The sequence below is a fragment of the Cyprinodon tularosa genome, unplaced genomic scaffold (assembly GCF_016077235.1).
Source record: "Cyprinodon tularosa strain WSP-4 unplaced genomic scaffold, ASM1607723v1 ctg488, whole genome shotgun sequence".
NCBI classification, from domain to species: Eukaryota; Metazoa; Chordata; class Actinopteri; order Cyprinodontiformes; family Cyprinodontidae; genus Cyprinodon; species Cyprinodon tularosa.
The window spans coordinates 145,089-164,908 of record NW_024039216.1 but is presented as its reverse complement, the minus strand read 5'-3'; the positions used below and the strand labels follow the sequence as shown (position 1 = coordinate 164,908).

General features: G+C 37.5%; 1 protein-coding gene across 1 annotated transcript in view; it reads right to left on the bottom strand.

The window, feature by feature from the left end:
* Window positions 1-18,483, bottom strand: part of rock2a (rho-associated, coiled-coil containing protein kinase 2a) — a 41,301-nt gene extending 22,818 nt beyond the window's left edge. The window contains exon 1 of the mRNA XM_038302333.1: window positions 17,660-18,483. Coding sequence (XP_038158261.1) covers window positions 17,660-17,758 — 99 coding nt within the window. The 5' untranslated portion in view covers window positions 17,759-18,483. The remainder of the gene's footprint in view (window positions 1-17,659) is intronic.
* Between the last annotated feature and the right edge of the window lie 1,337 nt (window positions 18,484-19,820).

Sequence of the window (19,820 nt, the reverse complement as noted above, 5' to 3'; positions counted from 1 at the left end):
AATCCTCTTTAAATCTAACTAACTTCCTTTGATATGGTTTCCTCATCTTTCTCTCTCAGACTTATCTTCCTCTTCCTCCTCCCTCCGCCGCTCTACGCTCTGCTAACGTTGGTCAGCGGTAAGCCAAGCTGAGCGCTCAGCTTCCTCATCTCTGCATCACTTCCCCAATAAAGGACTTACCTCACACAAAACTACTATTTAAGGACAAAAACACTGACACACATACACTGCAGGGGGTGTAGGGGAGTTACCAAGTGTCAGTGCCCTTACACATGCCTGCTTTAAGATCTCCCAATGAGCGCGGGCAATACAGGAAACGATCCACCCCACCCCGAGGCCCGCAGATAATTTCACTGTCGTAAGGCTGATCTCTCTGCCTGCAAGTCATTTCCTATGAAGCGGCACTATTTAGCTGCAGCCAGAAAAGGAAAAACACTGTATTATTGCTGGATAATTTGGGCCTGCTTACCATCATAATAGCCACAGAATACAAGGCCTTGTTAAAATACCTGCATTTATGATGTAAAATTTGTTTTTTTTAGTGGGAGGAAATGTCAAAGATATAAAAAAACAAAACAAAAAACAAGAAGCTTTGAAAAGTGTTATTTGCTTCAAAGTATTAATCAAGAACTGTCTCTTTAAGGGGGGCGTATGACTGAGCTAATGAGTTGAGTAATGAAAACTTCCCCTTGATCAGCTGAGCGCTGATACGCAACTTGGATGGTGTTCACACCAAAAGCTACCAGAAGTGCCCTGCTTTTCCTCTTTTTAAGACCATAAACAAGTCATTGAAACACCTATCATGCATTAATGCAAAATTTCATGCAAATTCCATTTGATATCAATAAAGAATCATTACTTTTCCTTTAATTGATGCTGTATAGCAGTTACATCTCTATAGTAATCTGAAGATTGTGTACTAAATATTTATTCTTTTCATTTACAGCTGCTTACTTCAGCTTACTTTCTGCATGTATAAAGAGCTAGAGAAAATAAGATAAATATATCAAACTGATGTTAGAGAGTTTTTTTTATTTGATGAACTTCCTCCTGAGGACACTGCTGGCTGTTAGTCATCCTGAAAGCTGGAATGTGCAAATGTATGCTTAACCTGACAAACATCTGCAGGTAATCTGAATCTCAGCAGTATTAAGCTAATGCTCTAGGATGTTTATTTAAACCAAAGACTTCTACTGTTAGTAACAAAGCAATAAGGTGTTTTGCTTTAAGAAGTTGAACCAAGAGTCAAATACATAGAATAATAGAATTTCCTGCAGACTTCCAAAGTACAAGCTTGAAAAAATACAAGAGTCTGGTCTTAACCAGAAATGTTCACAAATATGTTTTTCTAAGTCTAAGGAAAGTCTGAAGTTTCAACCAAATTTTGGATCGTGTTTCATGATGAGTGAGATTAACAGTTTCTCATCAAATTCATAACTTCTAGATCACTTAATGCCAAACCCTGCATCGCTGTGGGATAGGAATTCAAATGTGGAAATTTCCTAATCCAAAAACATCTCAGTGCTGTTTTATTTTATTTTAAAATTGTATCAAAATTGTACTGGAAACAAATTCATTCCCTCACAAAAATAATAGATTAAAAGCAGCCCTGTGATGGACTGGCAACCTGTCAAGGGTGTACGTCGCCTCTCACCTTTAGACAGCTGGAGATAGGCACCAGCACCCATCGCCACCCCGATTGGGATTAAGCGTGACGGAAAATGGATGGATGTTTAATTTCTGAGTGAAATTGAATAAATTGATTTACCCTGTCTTCATATTTTCCAGTCCAATATGAGTTTCACTAAAGTCTGACAGGGTTTGCTTCTCCCAACTCTAAGCTGAAGAAGTTTTTTTAAAACACTGGAAAGATTTTTGCAAAAAAATAAAATAATTTTATTCAAAACTTTATATCATCAATTCTAGTTACAAACAGATAAATAAATAATAGATCTAGATAATACAAATAAGCTAAAAATTACAACATAATAAACAAGACCAAATGTAGTGCATATTCAAATGAGTGTGAACGCCTGAATGAAGGCAACAAAAATTGCTTTTATTCTGATATTTTCCATTACAACTGCTCTTCTATTGCTACAGCTAGTCCAGGGGTCTCTAACCTTTAAGATCTAAAGAGCTTTTGGGCTTGGGTCCAGCTGAAAGAAAGTTGTTTAGAGCCGCAAATGTTATATAACCTTTGAATATATTGGTTTCAAACAACCAACAGTTTATTTGTATTTTTAGTTTTTAAAATAACAAGAAAAAAACACAAAACATACATAAAAAAAAAAGCTTAAGCATGGATTTTCTTCTAGAGGATTTTTATTTAAAAAATAAACAAATGCATTCAAGATAATGAATGCAAAGTAGATATAAAAACATATTTCTGGTTCTTTTTATGTAATTCTGTTGTGAAAATGTAATCAAATATTGTTTAAAAAAAAACACTAAAGCTTCCCTGACTGGTAGCTCTCGTCATACTACATTAGCTGTTTTATAATATATATTTTAAGCCACTATTATTAAGAGCCATTTTAGGGCTTTAAAGCGTCACTTGCAGCTCTGGAGCAAAAAAATGCAGACCCCTGAGCTAGCCGAATGTCCAAAATAAGATTCTTTATTCTGTTCTGACATGAGTCACTCAAAAAGGCTAAACATTAATGCGGTGAGGAAATATGAAGCCACGGCAAACATAAACAGATGTTTACGAGCCATTATCAGCCCATAATCCACGAGTGTCTCAGGCTAATAACCAACCTCATCCATTCACAGTAAAACATACAAAGCAGCTGCAGCCTGTGGCTCACATCCAGGCTTCTAACTACAGGACTGCAGAGGATGTGTCAAAGATGAAGTCTTCTCAGGTGTTTTTTTTCAATAATTCAAACATGGGGACACAAAACAACTAACATGGCATCGTTAGGGGCAACAACACACAAATGTGGATGTGACTCACATCTGCTAATAGCTCAACAAGTGACTTTAATGGTCCTATTAGTGGGATTGTTCTAACCACAACTTATTAGCCTGTTTACTCAGAACTATGTTCAGAACTGAAAAAGCTTCCCAGATAACAGTTGGCAATTTCTTAAGAAACAAATAAGTCCTGTTACTTTCTACTTAAGTGACGTCTTATAAAACATATTTCTATCCATATTCAACCAATTCAAGCTTATTAAGCAACTGGTTCCATTTGGGGAAATATAAACTTTAAACATTTTTAATTGCAGTTCATGTTTTCTTTCTAAGCTCAAAACCAGAGGGATGCATAACAAACAAAAAAAAATGTAATAATTTTTGAATAATCTTTGGTGTAATTGCATCTTCTTTTCAGTGTGAAATGTAAACAACACCTACCTCTACATGCAGTAATATATTAGAGATAGGAGATATCGGCAGCCTTGTTTAGGGTTTTTCTTTCTCTGAAAGAAAATATAGCATCCAAGCCATTCCAGTAAAGTAAAATAAATTAGAATAACTTTAATCCAAAAGATGTCTCAAAGAGCAGGAAAGAGAACCGTTTTCTGTTAACAGTTTACTTAAGAGGCCTGCTGTTAAGACATCAGGATTAACAAAGATGTCAGTGGTTGTAATTATTCTGCTGCTGGGGTGCATATAAACGACTGCTAACGGTTCCTTTGAGTTTCATGACTAAAAGAGACGCCTACAAGGCTCCAGGGAACATTTCACAGCTTCTGAGTCAAAGTGACTATTTATAAATAATAAATAACTTGCTGGTGTCTGGGGAAGAGTGGAGCTGATTCAACAATTTTAAAGTTTAATAAATCTCCCATGCAGCATTTCGACTTATTTCACTCATATTACTGATTAACTGGTGAAAAAAAACACGAGTGGTTAAATGCAACAAATTTAGCGAGCTTTAGCCTTAGAGACAGTAGAGTAGGTTTACTAGAATGTCACTGGACCGTATTTCCCTGCCATGTTTATAAAGAATATCATGTTTTTTTTTTAGTCAATTATTGAATGTCTAAAAAAAAAAAAACAGGGTTGAGAAGTAATGCTAAGTCCAAATGATTTGAAGCCCTCTAATGGTGCTGAGCAAAGTTTGTGCAGACGCATTTGATGTGTGTTGCCAGTCTCAGATGCAATAGAGAGTGGAGCTTTCCTTTATTTGGCGTTTATGTTCTGTTCAGTCAGTTGATCAGGGGTCTGTTTCAAAGATCGGGTTTACTGAAAACTAAGTTTTCTAAACCTGAAATCAGGGAAACTCAGTTTTCCATTTCATAAAGTAAAGTTTACTCAACCTCTGTCTGTTGCCGTAGTAACATTCTCGCCAGAGCTAACCTGGTCGGAGCTGGATTTGTTGAGTAAACATGGGGTGTCCTTTGTCTCTGCTCTCCTTACCGGCAATCACGTTGTTCATTTCCTGAGTTAATCAGGAGATTTTTGTTGTAGTTTAGTGCAGTGTTTTACCAACCGGGGGTATGCGTACCCCTAGTGGTCCCAAGTGCATTGCAAGGGGTACATGAAAATATTTTATTTCTTAGGCAGTAAAATAGTAAATAAAATAGGATGGGGATCTGTTCTGCTTAGTGAGGATGCAATTGGAAAATTAAACAAGCTTTTATCAACCAAAAAGTACATTTTTCTTATATGTTTGAGTTCATCTTGAGCAGTGACACACATCAAAACCAAGCAGAGGAACCGATCAGATGTAGAGAACTGTCTAGGATAAGTCACTTTTCACACCTAAGGTATCACAGCTCATCAAAGCAGCTCAGGTGTCTAGATGAAAATAAAACTAATTGAGTCAGTCTGACTATAACTGAGTAACTGAGCTCCTCACCCGATCTCGAAGGTTGCGCCCAGCCACCCTGCGAAGGAAACTGATTTTGTCCGCTTGTATCTGTGATATTGTCCTTTCGATAATTACCATAGGTGAGGGTGGGAACGTAGATCGATCAGTAAATCGAGAGCTTTGCTGCACCGATCCGTTTATCAATCTCACGCTCCATCCACCCCTCACTCGTGAACAAGACCCCGAAATACTTAACTCCTCCACTTGAGACAAGGACTCTCCACCGACCTGAAGAAGGGAGTCCACCTCTCTTCGGTGGAGAACCACGGCCTCGGATTTGGAGGTGCTGATCCTCCTACTTATAGGGAGAGGATTCTAAAACTCAGTCTACAGGATATGCCATTTATTAGTTTTTGGTTAGTTTAGTATCAGTAACATGCGGATTATTCATTTTTATTTTTTAACAGTACATGAAGAGCTACTGAAATTATTTTTTTATTTCACAAACAGATAAAATTACATAAGGAAAATTGTATTACCTTATGATTAGGATTCATTCTTTGATAACCTGTTGAGCCTACCAGTACAATCTGTAGCCATTCTATGAGACTGATAACTGCTAATAACTGACATTTATTGGGATGATAACATCTGAAGCGGCTGCAAACAGCCACTTAGTATTTACTGAGGGATGGAGGACAGAATCAAACTGAGGAGGAACCCCATAAGATGATGCACAGGTCCTACCTGTTTGAACAATGTTTTTATTTTTCATTTTCTCCTGCTGACAGGTGATTTCACCTAAATAGATAAATTGATCCACTACCATTAAAGCAATAAAATAGTTTTCCTCATAATGTTATTGTGGTGACAATGCAATAGTCTGCTATTGCATTCCATTTCTGATATCTGAAAAAAAAATAAAAAATGTCCCCTTGTCAAAATGACCATTGTTCACATCTAGAATAAACACTCTGGAGAAATTAATTTCAGATCTCCATATTGCTATCGTTACTGGTCAGAATTTGTATTACTTTGACTATGAAGAAATGTATTTTAGATATCATAAGCATATATTCAGTCAAGATGATAAATCGGCCACTTAAAAGGTTTAAATATGTCTAGGTATATAAAACTTAATTCTTAGTAGTACAATTTTTTTTTTTTTTTTACTTTTTGAAATTTTGTTTCTGCTGCAAAAATGCAACACAATGTAAAATTTAAGATTTTTCAAATTCAAGGCCTAAAGCTTTGGACACGGTTGGAGTGTGATGCCTGAAAGATCAGAACGGATCATGTCTAACACTCTAAATACTTCAAAAGGCACAACAGGAACTTTTTATGCCCCTAATTGCATGTCTACTATAGACTTTGTGCATAAACCAGACATCACTGACTCTCAAAATTCAGCATAATACAGCTGGGAGCATCAAACTCTTAAGCCTTAAATGCTGAATATCATTAACGGTATGACGATATGATCTGCAACCTATTTAAGACAATAGTCCTCCACAAAATGCCAAGTAAGAAACCAAGCTAACTTTCTGCTGGAGGAAGCAGCCTACTTATCCTGAGTGTAAAGTCTTAAACAAATTTCTGTCAGTACAAGCAATTTAAAGTACACACAGCAAGCTCCTTCATCACAGGGTCACAAATCTCATGAAAGGTATGTTAACAACCCAACCTTAGTATCTGCCCAAGCTACCACAGGAGTACATATATATACATCTTATCAGAGTGAGTGGGTCTGTATCTTTAAAACAAGTTTTTATCTTTTGTTATATTGTCTCCCAACTAGTTGGTTACTGTTGCTTAGAAACTCCAAAACAAAAAGAGGAAGCTGTAATAACTAGAAAAAAGCTGCATGTCCCTTCAGGTAGATTCAATTTTTTTTTCCTTTTGAAGAGATCTACATTGTTTTATAGGGTGGTGAAGAGTTTAGGCAGGCAATGTCGACAGCAGATTTGACAGATAAGAGGAATAACACATTCAAAAAAGGAGCTCCACTCTACTCACAAACATTTTGTGGATTTTCAAAGTTAGGAATGCAATGTTTTTGGTGCTGAAATATGCAATGCAAAACACCCCAACCATGCACAACCTCAGATCACAGCTGAAGTGCGTCCCAGGCTCATCGGCAGGCATGCATGTGGAACGGGAAAATAAGCAGCCCTGCTCTGGGCTTTAAAAGGACTGAAGAGAAGTTGAAGTTTTGATTAAATTCCAGTAATCTTAAAAATAGTCATGCAGATAAACTGCATAGAAGGGCAGAGCAAGGGGACTGTGCCAAGCACGGCCAGTAAACACTCCAATGGAAACTCAAGAGCAGGAATCCTGGACTCGCAATTAGCATGTGTATGTGTCTTAGCATGTGTCTTATTCATGCCTCCGACAGATTTCTGTCCCCTGCTCCTGTACCCTTCACATTTTTGTGAAAAACACAGAAGGTGCCAGAAAAATCAGCAAGTAGGGGACAACCAGTGCCTGTAGCATGCCCAAACTGCTTACACCTGCCAGCCTTACTCTATGCTAACAATAGATTATGCAACCTAAACGTGTGGGCGATATCAAGTCCAGAGGGTGAGATATCAGCAGCAGTAACCTACATGATTGAAGCACAGCTTGTTTTCTATATAATAAGTTTAAATAAAATCTAAAAGTGAGGATTTGATATTGTCAGATCCTTCTTCAAAACTTCTACAATTTAAAAAAATTCACACTGTGGAGTTGAATCCAGCTTGTTTGCTTCTGTATATCCATCTGCTTCTAGATAACTTTCAGAATATGACAATGAACTTTAACAGGGTTAAGATCTGAGGATTACACCTGACACTATACTAAATGGGTCACTTTATGAGCTTTAAGTAAATCTGGTATCACTTTTGCCATCAAACGCAGTGCTTCTTCAAACAGAAAAAAAACATTGATCATCATCTAACTTCTGGAACTTTGGACAAGTTGATTGTGATCCCACTCCTGATTCATGGTGGTGTTGTTGGACAGACTTGGGAGGAAACACATGGATTGTATCAGGTTGCATAACTGTCGGCATCATAGAAGACTCATCTTTTACTCTATTGACAAATTATTTTAAAAATGTCCCAAAAAATCAGAAAAAGTATTCATCATATAAAACAACTTCATGCAAGTCTTCTGTGGTACTTCAAGCAGAAATTCCAGACACTGATGTTCTTCCTGGACAGGGGTTAATCTTTACAGGCATTCTTATTCAAAGGATGGCCTCCAAGGACCTTCACTGTACTGAAATTCACTTAAAAACACCTACTGCCAATATTGAGTAAGCTACAGTAAAAGCAAAAGATATAGAAAAGATGTTTGCAACAAATCTGTTCTTAAAATAAAAAAAGAACCAAACTCATCACAAAAACTAAAGCAACAGATGGCGTTTTGTTTTTCCTTTCCCAACTGCAAAGGCTTTTGCATGCAGAGATCCATACCCATCAACAGCTAATTTTTGCGAATCGTAAAAATAATAGTAACAAAACATAATCCCACAATTAAAATTGAATATTCTTCAAGATTGATCATTTTACCCAATTTTGCGGAACTATTCAAGCCGGAAAATAGTTTTAAAATAGAAACCACTCAGACTAATAGCATCATCATACAGGTCCTACTTTCAGTTTCAGTCATTAGAGATTGCAATGCCTTAGCTTTTATGTAAACATTAATATTGCCACAGACTATTTAAATCATCACCTTCAGATTTGATGATGCAAGACTAAATCGACAATCACACAAATTTTCCTGTTTGGGTTCCTTAAAGGAAACAAAAGCTGTACGAACTCACTGACAATCCAAAGCTGTTTGGCAATGCATTGTATTGTTGCTGGCTTCACACAATGTGGCTTGTTGTCGCAAAGATCAACAGAATAATGCGTCTGCTTGTGAAAATGAATGCAAAAGTCCCTGAATCAGTACATGAGTATGTGTAGGAGGTTGTGTTTCACCATTGGGTTGTGATGGAGAGATAAAACAGAGGCCAGATGGAAGAAGTGGTGTGAATGTGTGGGAGCTTTTTGTTCTTCTCTGCTCTCTCTCTCCCATTTGAAATTAGAAAAAGACCTAGGTATCAAACTCTTTAGGACCAGTTGATATGAACTGATCCAGTAGAAATCCATTAAAGTGAAACAGCAGTCAGTTATTGTAAATGACTGGGAATGTTTTTCATTTTATTTTGAGTTCCACTTAGGGGAAACTTTTTAGTGTGGAAGCTGTTACTGCAGGAAGAAGATTGCATGAGAGTGAAGTTGAGTGAAGAGAGGGGAATTAATCTAGAGGAAGTATAACAATATATAAAGCCATATAAGAAAAAAAAATCTTTATGATTGTCCAGTGATGCAAGAGAGCAAAGAAGAGTAAGTCTGAGCCTAAAAGAAAAAAAAAAGCTTCTGTTTTATCCTTTAGAGCTTTCACGTTTGGTTTGTCATGGAACAGACTGGATGAAAAAATGCTAGCTGCAAAAAAGCTACATTTTCAAAGGCAATAGAGACAATGAAATTTACTGTTAAAGTGTTGTGTGTTCATGTGTCACCTAGGCCATTAACAAATATGAAATCCTATAATATCAAAAACCACCTAAATGTCAAACAAGAGATCATTTTGTAAATGCAAATCGCTAAACCCCTTTAAAAAATTCCCTCACACTCAATGGGTGACGTCACCTTTGTTCCAAATACTATATAAATAAGGTCACTCATAACAGGAAGTCTAAAAAGTACTTAAACTTCTGTTCTAATATGTTCTCATAAGTTAGTTCCAGAAGAGAAAGAATAGATCCTGTGTTCATGTTGTACTTTTTCCCTGAGGATGCAGAGGTATCCTTAGAAAGTGTTTAACCAGGTTATAATGACTTTAATTTGGGTGCAGCAGGGGTGGTGGTTTGATGTACCACAGCTCTGTGGTTGGTTAACCACGACAAATAATAGGTCTGGAAGCAGCCCGATACAATCAAGGCTTCATGTGTGCAAAGACTAAGCATTGCAGTAAAATGTCAGACAGGAAAAAGGGGAAAGAGTTTTTGGTTTTTGGACCGGTTTGTAAAGCTTCGTCCTGCTGACACTGATTTAAGCACTTTGATATATGCAACTAACAGGATAAAAAAAATTCTATAAGGGGACCATTATAAGTTCATTATTTTCTGTATTTATTTATTTTTTATACATTATAAATGTGCCATTTGGTTGCTTTTGGATTAGATTTTAAACTTTTTTTATTTTCTTTATTTTCAAACTTTTTATTTCACCTACTTTATTGATATAGCTTTTTTTTTATTTTTGGAATGCTTCACTTTATGCCTGTAAAGAACAGTATTTCTTCATTGAGCTTAAAAGGTTATTGTTTGAAATGTGGTTCTCACTTCATTATAATATTTTTATAATACAAAATTGTTTTGACATTTTAGTACGTCTTTAGTATCTAAACAATATTTGTAAAACAGGCCTAGTGAGTAATCTCAAGACTATTTGAACCTTGATGTTTAAAACAGAGCTGCCAACATCTTCTTTAACAGAGATTTAGCAGAGGCTCTTGAAACAAATGCTATGTGAGCCGATATGTAGGGCTGGGCAATTAATTGCATTTGCAATATTATCACAATTTAGAAAAAACATTATTTTCAAATTGCAGATGCACTCACATTATATTTAACAAGAGTAGGACACAACATTTGTCACTCCAGTCTTTTAGGTGGCAGTAACACACTAGAAGTGGGTTTTCCGCCACACAGGAGGCAAGACAAAGTTGCAGCAAGCACAAAGATCCATGCATTATAGTAGAAGGAAGAACTTTTGTTACGCAAAGGTTACAGCAACGTCCTGCAACAATGGACTCTGGACAAGCAAGCCTTTAAGGTCATGAAAAAACTGGAGTGAAATGGTTGTGCTTAGTGCAAAGGGAAATAACAATAAAACTGCAATCACAAAAATGGTTGAAAATAACCACAAATTAGATTTTTTGGCAAACCCATACCGTTAGACAGATCTCTTCATGTTTTAAGCTCACATGCATGGATCAAGCCGTCGGTTGGAGATAAGTAAGGGGCTTGTCTGTACAAACCCCTTCAACATCCAAGACATGGTCAACCGTAACCTCCATTAGGCCATAGCAGTATGCTTGTTTCTTGATGTTAATGAATTTGTTTAAACTGCAGGATTGACGTGGTAGAAGATCCAAATGTTGACTATTTTAAGTACATATAAATAGTCCTTCCTCCCTTCCTCCCTGCATTTATTTCTATACTAAAATAAATGTGAGAAATATTAGAGGAAAATTTTTACATTTTCCAAGACTGGATAGAAACCGCAACCCCTCAGAGAGAGGGAGAGGGGGGAAAAAAAGTAAGAAAATGGCTGCACTTCCACCTTTTGATACAAATCTTTCATCCACGGTCGTTAATATATATTAAAAAAGGAAAATCCCAAACTAGCAAAAGCAGCTTGCTGAAACATGATTTCATGAATTCCTTTGGCTTTCACTGCAGAGGAGCAAAACCTAAAAAAAGACCATGCAAAAGCCTGAGGATCTCACCAAACGAGGTGTGTAGCAGAGAGACTGGTTTGTTTTCAAGAAAAGAAAAAAAACGTACTGGGGCCACCGTCCCCCAGTGCCTTATAAGGCAGTGTTTCTTTCCAGCAGGCACTCTGAGGCTCAGAATGAGAACAAGTCGACTACACTCCAGAGATGAGGCAGATTTTAAGGTCGACTCTCTGAGAACAAGCTGGGTCTACCCTGTGCTCCCCATGGATAAAGCTACACACTTAAGGGTCCGAAGCATTGAGGGGAAATTACATATAAACGAGAAATAGAGGGAGAGAAACCCTGTAATGGGAAACATTAGGAAAATGAAGCACAGTATAAGATAAAAACTAGAGAAAGTCAAAAAACAGCAACAGAATATAAAAAGGCAGAACATCCAACTCCCTCCAAGGCCTCATTATCATCATATTTACTTAAGCTCTGTGCATCAAGTTCTCTGAACACATCGGGTCTGCAGCAGGGTCAAAGCACAGCAGTACCTGCAGTGTGTTTACAGAGTCTGAGAGAGAAAAAAAAGAGATAAGGTTAAAATATGAAAGAGTGAAAGTGTGGCCACTCGTAGGGACTTTGAGCCTCACGTTCAGCTGCCAACTATTTACTCAGTGAGGTCATTTCCTTTAGGACGGCAGGAAAAAAAACATCACTTCCAATCAAGTGTACAGATTTCTTCTATTTTTTAACTGCAACACAGCCCTCCCTTTCCTGTAGTCAAACATCACTTTGCTGTCAGCGTTGATGCACCGAATGCCTAGAAAACCAGCTAACAGCCAAATAATGAGAGAAGGTATCTGACAATTCAGGTTACACTGAAGGAATAAAACAGAGGGAATTTCCCGTGCAGACTACGAGTGTTAGAACAGAAGGGTTCTGGAGGAGCTGATTATAAGGAAACGGATTCCTCTCCGTCCGGTTTCTCAGGGGAGGCGCTTCTTGGAAAGATCTGAACATGTCCTCCTACACGCTGACTTTTAAGCAGAAACCTGAAGCAAATTAATGACTTTGTTTTTGCTGAGCAGTGACTGAGAAGACCAACTTTGAGTCCACAGTTCAGCTTCTTCCAGTGAGTTTCCTTTTTTAGCTGTTGCTAAGCTACCATAGCTGAGGTTATGAACAATTATCAAGGCACTTCAAGTATGTGTGTTTTTTTTTATTCAACCTGCACTTCGTCATGCTTGAGCTCTTCGTGTGTCTCAATCCCACCCTGGCCAGTAAAACGTCTTGATCCCAGCAGCAGCAGCAGGGCAGCTAAAAATGGAAAGCTGCAGCTCTTTCTCTCCTACGCAAGCTTCCTACTCCAACTTTGCTTTCAGCACCTTCATGCCCAGGAAGTAAACACTGCTAAGGTCTTTGGTGGATGTTAGAAGGGAGCATACAGGAGATAGAGGCAGGGTTGTCTGGGGAGGGGTTTAGACTATAAAAAGGAAACAACACCATTTCAAACCCGCTTTTCTCCTCCAAATTTCAATTTCCTCCATAAGATGTCCATAAAAAAAACACATTTTATACAGTTGATGTATAAAGTTTAAACATATTAATTGAAATCAAACACAAAAGTAAAAGATTTATATTATATTCAATAGAGGGAACAGTTTCTAAAGGTTTTGAAAATCTGTTAGGTTTTTTTTTATGTTAAAGCAAGTAAAACATATGAATACTAAATAATAACCAGAATAAATGCTAAAAATTGCCCCAATCGTCCCTTAGATAAGGATGTGTTTGTGTGCATTAAGGCCAATTTATACTTCTGACGCATAGCCTCTGTGACCGTCAAATCTGTCTCTGTGGCTCTGCGACCACGCCCCCCACTCAGACGCTCTGCAACCGTTGTCGCGCACCTCAAAAAAATCCCGACTACACGTCAGACCTTCGATAATCTCAAGCAGAAGTGCGAAGACAAAAAGCAGCTGTGACTGGTCCTTGGTGTGCCTTTCCGGCTGTCTGTGTGGTCGCCCTTCTCGATTCGGCGCCGGGGCGCGCCATATTTAAAAGCTGAGGAGTAACAACAACAATGGATAACCACGACGAAAGGCTGATCGAGGAGGTTCGACAGTACAACCAATTGTACGATGCCTCAGACAACGTTGTTTGGAAAATAAACACTCGCCGGCGTCGCCAAAGAAGTTCTCGTGACCATCCTCAGACGTTATCGCGAGTTCTCGAATAGGCTCCCCCTATCGCTTTCGCGGGAAACTGCTATGCATCCCTAGAAATACCAGACCGACGTTGCAGAAGCATACCAGCAAAACTCGTTCACGACCAGAGGCAAACGACATTTGATGTGTGTGGTTGCAGAAGTATAACCCGCCCATTAGTGCGTCTCTGATGGACTGGTGACCCTGCCTCTCACCCAGTGACTGCCTGAGATAACTCAGACAATCCTTTTAATGATTCAGCCCAAAGCAGGTCTTCCTTTGGCAGTACCAGTAAATAGCACGAACAAAACCAACACAGAACTGCTTCCCTGCTTCATAAACTAACTTCCTAATGAGGAAAGTAGTAAAGCAGTAAAGCTTCACTGCAATCAAATCTCTCCCACACTGCTGTACATTGTACTAACGAGCTGGCCAAATAAAGCAGACGAGAGCAACAGAAACCAGTGGTTCCCTTAAACTGGGAGCATCACTGTTACTGGTGAACTGATCTAGAATTACCTGCTGCGTTAGAGGAGTCCAAACATGGGAATGTTCAAAGCAGGACCATTATTTCGCTGATCTATTAATTTGTTAATTATTTTTTTAAGGCTTTAGGTTTTTTTCACAGAACTTAAACAAGGTGAACCTAAAACGAAACCTTGCTAAAAATGTTAGCATATTTAGAGTATAGAATAGTTCATTACTACCACTATGTATGACACAGTAAAAAACTGTCACCTTTTCATATCAAACAAAAAAAAAAAAACTGCCGTACTAGCACTCACATATAAAGCAAGCCGTGTTGTGTGATGGAAACTAATAAAAAGTGCCCCCCCATTGCTCTTATGTAGATATCCATTTTTACGACCACAGTTGGCAAACTATGAGCTGTAGCTTGGTACGAAGCCAGCTGCAGACTGTCTGGCCACCTAATCAACCGGCTGATACGGAGAAGAGGAAAACAATATGTAAACTCTGCATGGTCGGCACATCAAAACTGCTGCTTACTGTATGAATTCTCAACAATGCAGGCTTTAGATATAATTTTAAATATAACAATTAACCAGAAATATGATTACGAATCTAATTATTTCAATACTTTACTAACATCATAATGAGGTATTTCTGTTTTCACTGGAGGCAACTTGATTATCCGACACATTTTGATTTACATGTATGCATAAATACTACAACATTGTGGTACTTTCATTGAAGATTTAATTTACAATGTAGAGTTCAAATCAACTGATTTAAAGCATAAAATGTCATCTAAAAAACATGTCCAAAACAAAGGATAAATTAATCAAAGTAAGTGTTTAAAATCTTTTTTTCTGGATGCTTTTCAATAGTTGATGTTGTGTAGCAACTGTTTTGTTTTTTCCACTAAACATAATGAAAATCCGACGACTGTATTAACCTCTATTGGATTCGCACCATTATCATTAGATGTAAGTTTTAGATTCTAATTGAAGTTTGAAACCAGCGTAAAACAAAAGTACAACAAAAAAAAGATTAAAAAAAAAAAATACAGCGCATGTTTTTCTTGTCTCCAAGATTGTTAAATCCTGTGGAAAAAATTTCCATAACCAACTGGAACAAAGAAATGTTTTGGGAAGATCTTCCATTCCCATTTAAGTCTAAAGTTATTATATACACACAAATACACGCTTGAGTAATGGAAATGAATTTTTTCCACAACCATTTGCAAGTGAAAACTCATCACGTCCAGCTGCACTTCTTCAGAAAGAGACAATAACATCTCTAAACTATGAATAGCTCTTTTCTCCCGTGAGCAACAGACTCAAAATACTACAGGTACTTAAAATAGTTTGGTTCCCAAACACACACTGGCATGAAATGAGAGGGGGAAATGTTGCCATCTATCAGCACTATTGCCTATTAATGGAACGTTTACATATTAAAGATTTATCCCCTGCAAAGTCACATATTAGTAACTGTTTTTCACCTTAAATCACACATGTCCATGCAAACAACTATCCCAATGTTAGAAAAGAAAAAAAAAAAAAACTTTAGTGTAACCTTGCTTTCTAATAATTAAGTTATGGATAAGGGATGTTCTGTAGATGTACAAAGATTAGAACACTTTTTGAAAAGCAACATACAAGGGAAAAAATTTGAAAATTCAAATATATTGCCTCTAAACCTTAGTATTGTCCAAAGTAGGGCTGAAACAATTCATCTGATTATTTGTGATTTATTGATTATTTAAATAATAGTCAATTAATTTAGTAGTTGATTAATCGTTAACTGGAATATATAGACTGTGAAAAAAATCCTTTAGCTGACAGAGCGACCCACTTACAGCAGTTATATTAAAGTTAGTTATAAAAAAAAAACCTTTTTGCATTTAGGATTTAAAAAAATAATAATTTTCCTGAACAAAAAATTTAAACAATTGATATAATTGATTAATTGTCCAGCTTAAGTTTCCACCTGGAGCAAATATTGGGAATTACCGTACTACAGTTCAACTGATTGTATTGAATACATTGCACTGAATCTCTTAGGTGCCAAATGATTTACATCTAATTTCAAGTAGGGCAAAAACAATTAATTGGATCAATCATGATTAATCGGTTATTTCAATAACAATGAACTAATTTAGTGATAGATTAATCGTTAATTGGAGTATAGAGACTATAAAATATGCCTTTATCTTAAAGAGTAACCCACTTAGAACAGTAATTATACCAAAATTGTAAAAAGAATATGTAAACATTTTGCATTTTAGATAAAAATCTTTTTCGTCCGTCAATATGCTCTATTCAGAACAGAATTTTTTAAGCTTCACCTGGTTAATTTTGCCTACTCAACAGATTCCACACATTCTATTTATTAAACAGATTTTCCAGTTACCAGTGTCCCATGGAAAGAAGATCCCATCAAAATCCTTATAATATCAGCATGTGCAATTCTCAGAGAAATGTCAAAAAGCCACATCTCAAACTCAACAGCCTTCAGTTAGAATGTTAAATGTTTAAATTCACATCTGGACATGTAGATGATGAGAGGACAAGCATGGCATGTTGGAAAGAGTTGAATGTTAAAGCTTTTTCTCTCTTAACAGCAACTAAGATTGCAGCAAAACTAAAGTTTGCATGGCTGGACGTGTATGAATCACAAAACTTCTAAAGTAGAGAAGTTCGGCTATAATGCAAAGCACCAACTAAGGCAAAGTCTAAGTCTTCTTTTATTCTGAATATGAACAACTGATGCATCATGCATCTAAAAAAAACAGTGTGTTTATAACACAGTAATCAGGCATCTATGGTTAGTAGCTTCAGATGATTCTATTCATATGAGACTGTGTTTATCAGAGGGCCTTAATATGTAGCTCTATACCACTGATTCCAATAAAATAAGTCACCTAGTTGGGAATAAATAATAAAGGATAATAAATCAGGCTGGAAGCTAAATATTGGCCCAAACAACCAATCACAACAGTACATTAATTTCCTGGGGCTGAAAAGGAACCAGGTGTTGAAATGACCCAGTCAAAGTCCAGACCTCCACCTACCGGTAATTTCAAAGCTGTGGTGTAATGTTAAGAAAGTGATGTAGAAACACATGTCTACTAATTAACTAAGGCAACGTTGGAAAGAAGATAGAGCCAAGAATGTCCAAAAATAATATTTCTCACAGTGCTGCAGAAGGTGGTTTTTGAGGAAGGTCATTTAACTGTGATCACAAAAACAATAAAACCATAAAACACAAAGGTTGTGTACACAGGATGAGTGAAATGGGAAGTGTGAGCACTTCTTTATGCAAATAAATTCAACATGATCCATATTTTAATCAGCAAGTGAAGAAATGCTGATGTTTATTGTTTAAAAGGACACTTCCAATAGAGAAGTTGTTTTACCAGTGAGCCAATGTGCAATCGGTTATTAACCTCATGTGCAGCCTTAACAGGGGTGCAGGAAATATCAGTCCCAGTGAGCACCCAGTAGGGACATTTCTCCTGCAGTTAATCCTAATCTGCAGACACGCTTCAAAGAGCCCCAAACTGCACTGTCTGCACTGCGTCTTAACTATTAATCAGGCCTGTCTGAAGAGCATCCACTGCCTCTTTTTATTAAAGGTGAACATTACATCAAGGTGTCTGATTTCTCAAGGGGAGATCAGTGTCAAAAGTGTGCATATGGGTGCAGGGTTACAGACACAGTCATTAATAAACCATCCTTACCAGTAGACTTTCCAGGTTTATGGCACATCGGGGGTCCTTGATCATGTCCTCCAGCCTCTTCAGGCGGTTTTCCATCCTCCTCTCGGCGCCCAGCGACATGGCTGAATAAAACAAAGTTGTTGTTTTTTTTCCTGGGAATTATTGGAAAGTTTCTCTCTGAACTGTGAGGACTTTACATGGGAGCCCCTCTTTTGTTCCTGGCTAACGGCTGGAGGCCTGGAGAAGCAGCACCCAAATAGCTCCAACAACTGGAATACTGACCAAAGGTAGAAAAAACTAAAGAAAAACAGTAGTTGAAAATATTCCAAAGAGATTTCCAGCGACTAGTCACCCAGGTAGTAATGATAGTTGGGAGTATTTTTCTTTCAACGACGTCGGCTTTGAAATGTTCACCTCCCGTTAAGTGAAAGATGCATATTTTCCTCAACTCGGTTCGAAAGTTTGAATTTGGAGACAGCAGCAGCAGCAACAGGCAGCAGGGCGTTTTCCCAGCGCCTCCCCCGCTCCTTTCCTCTCTCTGTGGGTTTCGACCGTTTGGAAATCCAGACTTTAGCAGAAAATTCCGCCATTCAACACAGTTCGAGTCTCAGTTTGTCCGCGCCGCTGTCTGAAGTCACCCGAAAAGCGGCTGTAATGTCCGTCCTCTGGTAAAAGAAGCGCTTCCCCGTCTGAGACTCTTCAAGCATTTTCTCATTTATCCTCCTCCTCGACCCGAACACGGCTATGGATGGACACAGAGGAGAGGAAAGTTTGGACTATCTTCTCCGTAGAGAGAAGCCCTCCTTCTGAGCACACTCCACATCTACTGAAGCTGAAGTCTCTCCTCCCCCTGACATCAACGGCAAGAACTCCATTTCCCATAAGTCCCTCTGCCTTGTCCGCCAACTCCAGTGTTTGAAGCTTCTAAACAGAATGCAGACGAACAGGTACACTTTTCTACGGAAGAGGATTAGGGTCACTGAAAAAATTTAAAAAGTTTACTGATTTTTACATTTTATTTCAGTTTAATATGGGAACAGAGAGTTCTGAGATTAAAGTCAGAATTCTGAGAAAATAGTGAGAATTCTGAGATTAAAGTGAGAATTCTGAGATTATGGTTAGAATTCTGAGAAAAAAGTTAGAATTCTGAGCAAAAAGTGAGAATTCTAAGAAAAAAGTGAGAATTTTGAGATTAAAGTGAGAATTCTTGAGAAAAAAGTAAGAACTCTGAGTCATAATTCTGACATTCCTACATTAAAATCAGAATTCTGAGATTAAAGAAAGAATTCTGAGAAAAAATTGAGAATTCCGAGAAAAAAGTACGGAGCCCCTTTGATGACATGGTCAAAAAAAAATTTTAATTGTGGCCACGAAGTAGTATTTCGTGTGCACGAAATACTACTTCGTGGCCACGCAATAAGTTTAACGTGCGCACGAAATACTACTTCGTGGAGCTAAAGCTGCACGATGGAAAGGGACAGTATGATAGAATTTTATTTTAGGCTGGGAATGAGCTACAAAGACATTCTGAAAAGCTTAAGCCTCTCTAACGCCTCTACCTTAGACCTTAGAGAAGGCGCGCTCGATTTGCTTACCCAGTTGTCCAGGAATGATATTAATATTATTATTAAGTATTTCGTGCGCACGTTAAACTTATTGTGTGGCCACGAAGTAGTATTTTCTGTGCACGAAATACTACTTCGTGGCCACAAGTAAAACATTTTTTTGACCATGTCATCAGAGGGGCTCCGTAAAAAGTGAGAATTCTGAAAGAAAGTGAGAATTCTGAGATTAAAGTGAGAATTCTGAGAAAAAAGTTAGAATTCTGAGATTAAAGTCAGAATTCTGAGAAAAAAAGTGAGAATTCTAAGAAAAAAGTGAGAATTCTGAGATTAAAATCAGTATTCTGAGAAAAAAGTGAGAATTCTGAGATTAAAGTCAGAATTCTGAGAAAAAAGTGAGAATTCTGAGATTAAATTCAGGATTCTGAGAAAAAAGTGAGAATTCTCAGATTAAAGTCAGAATTCTGAGAAAAAAAGTGAGAATTCTAAGAAAAAAGTGATAATTCTGGGATTAAGGTCAGAATTCTGAGAAAAAAGTGAGAATTCTGAGATTAAATTCAGGATTCTGAGAAAAAAGTGAAGATTCTCAGATTAAAGTCAGAATTCTGAGAAAAAAAGTG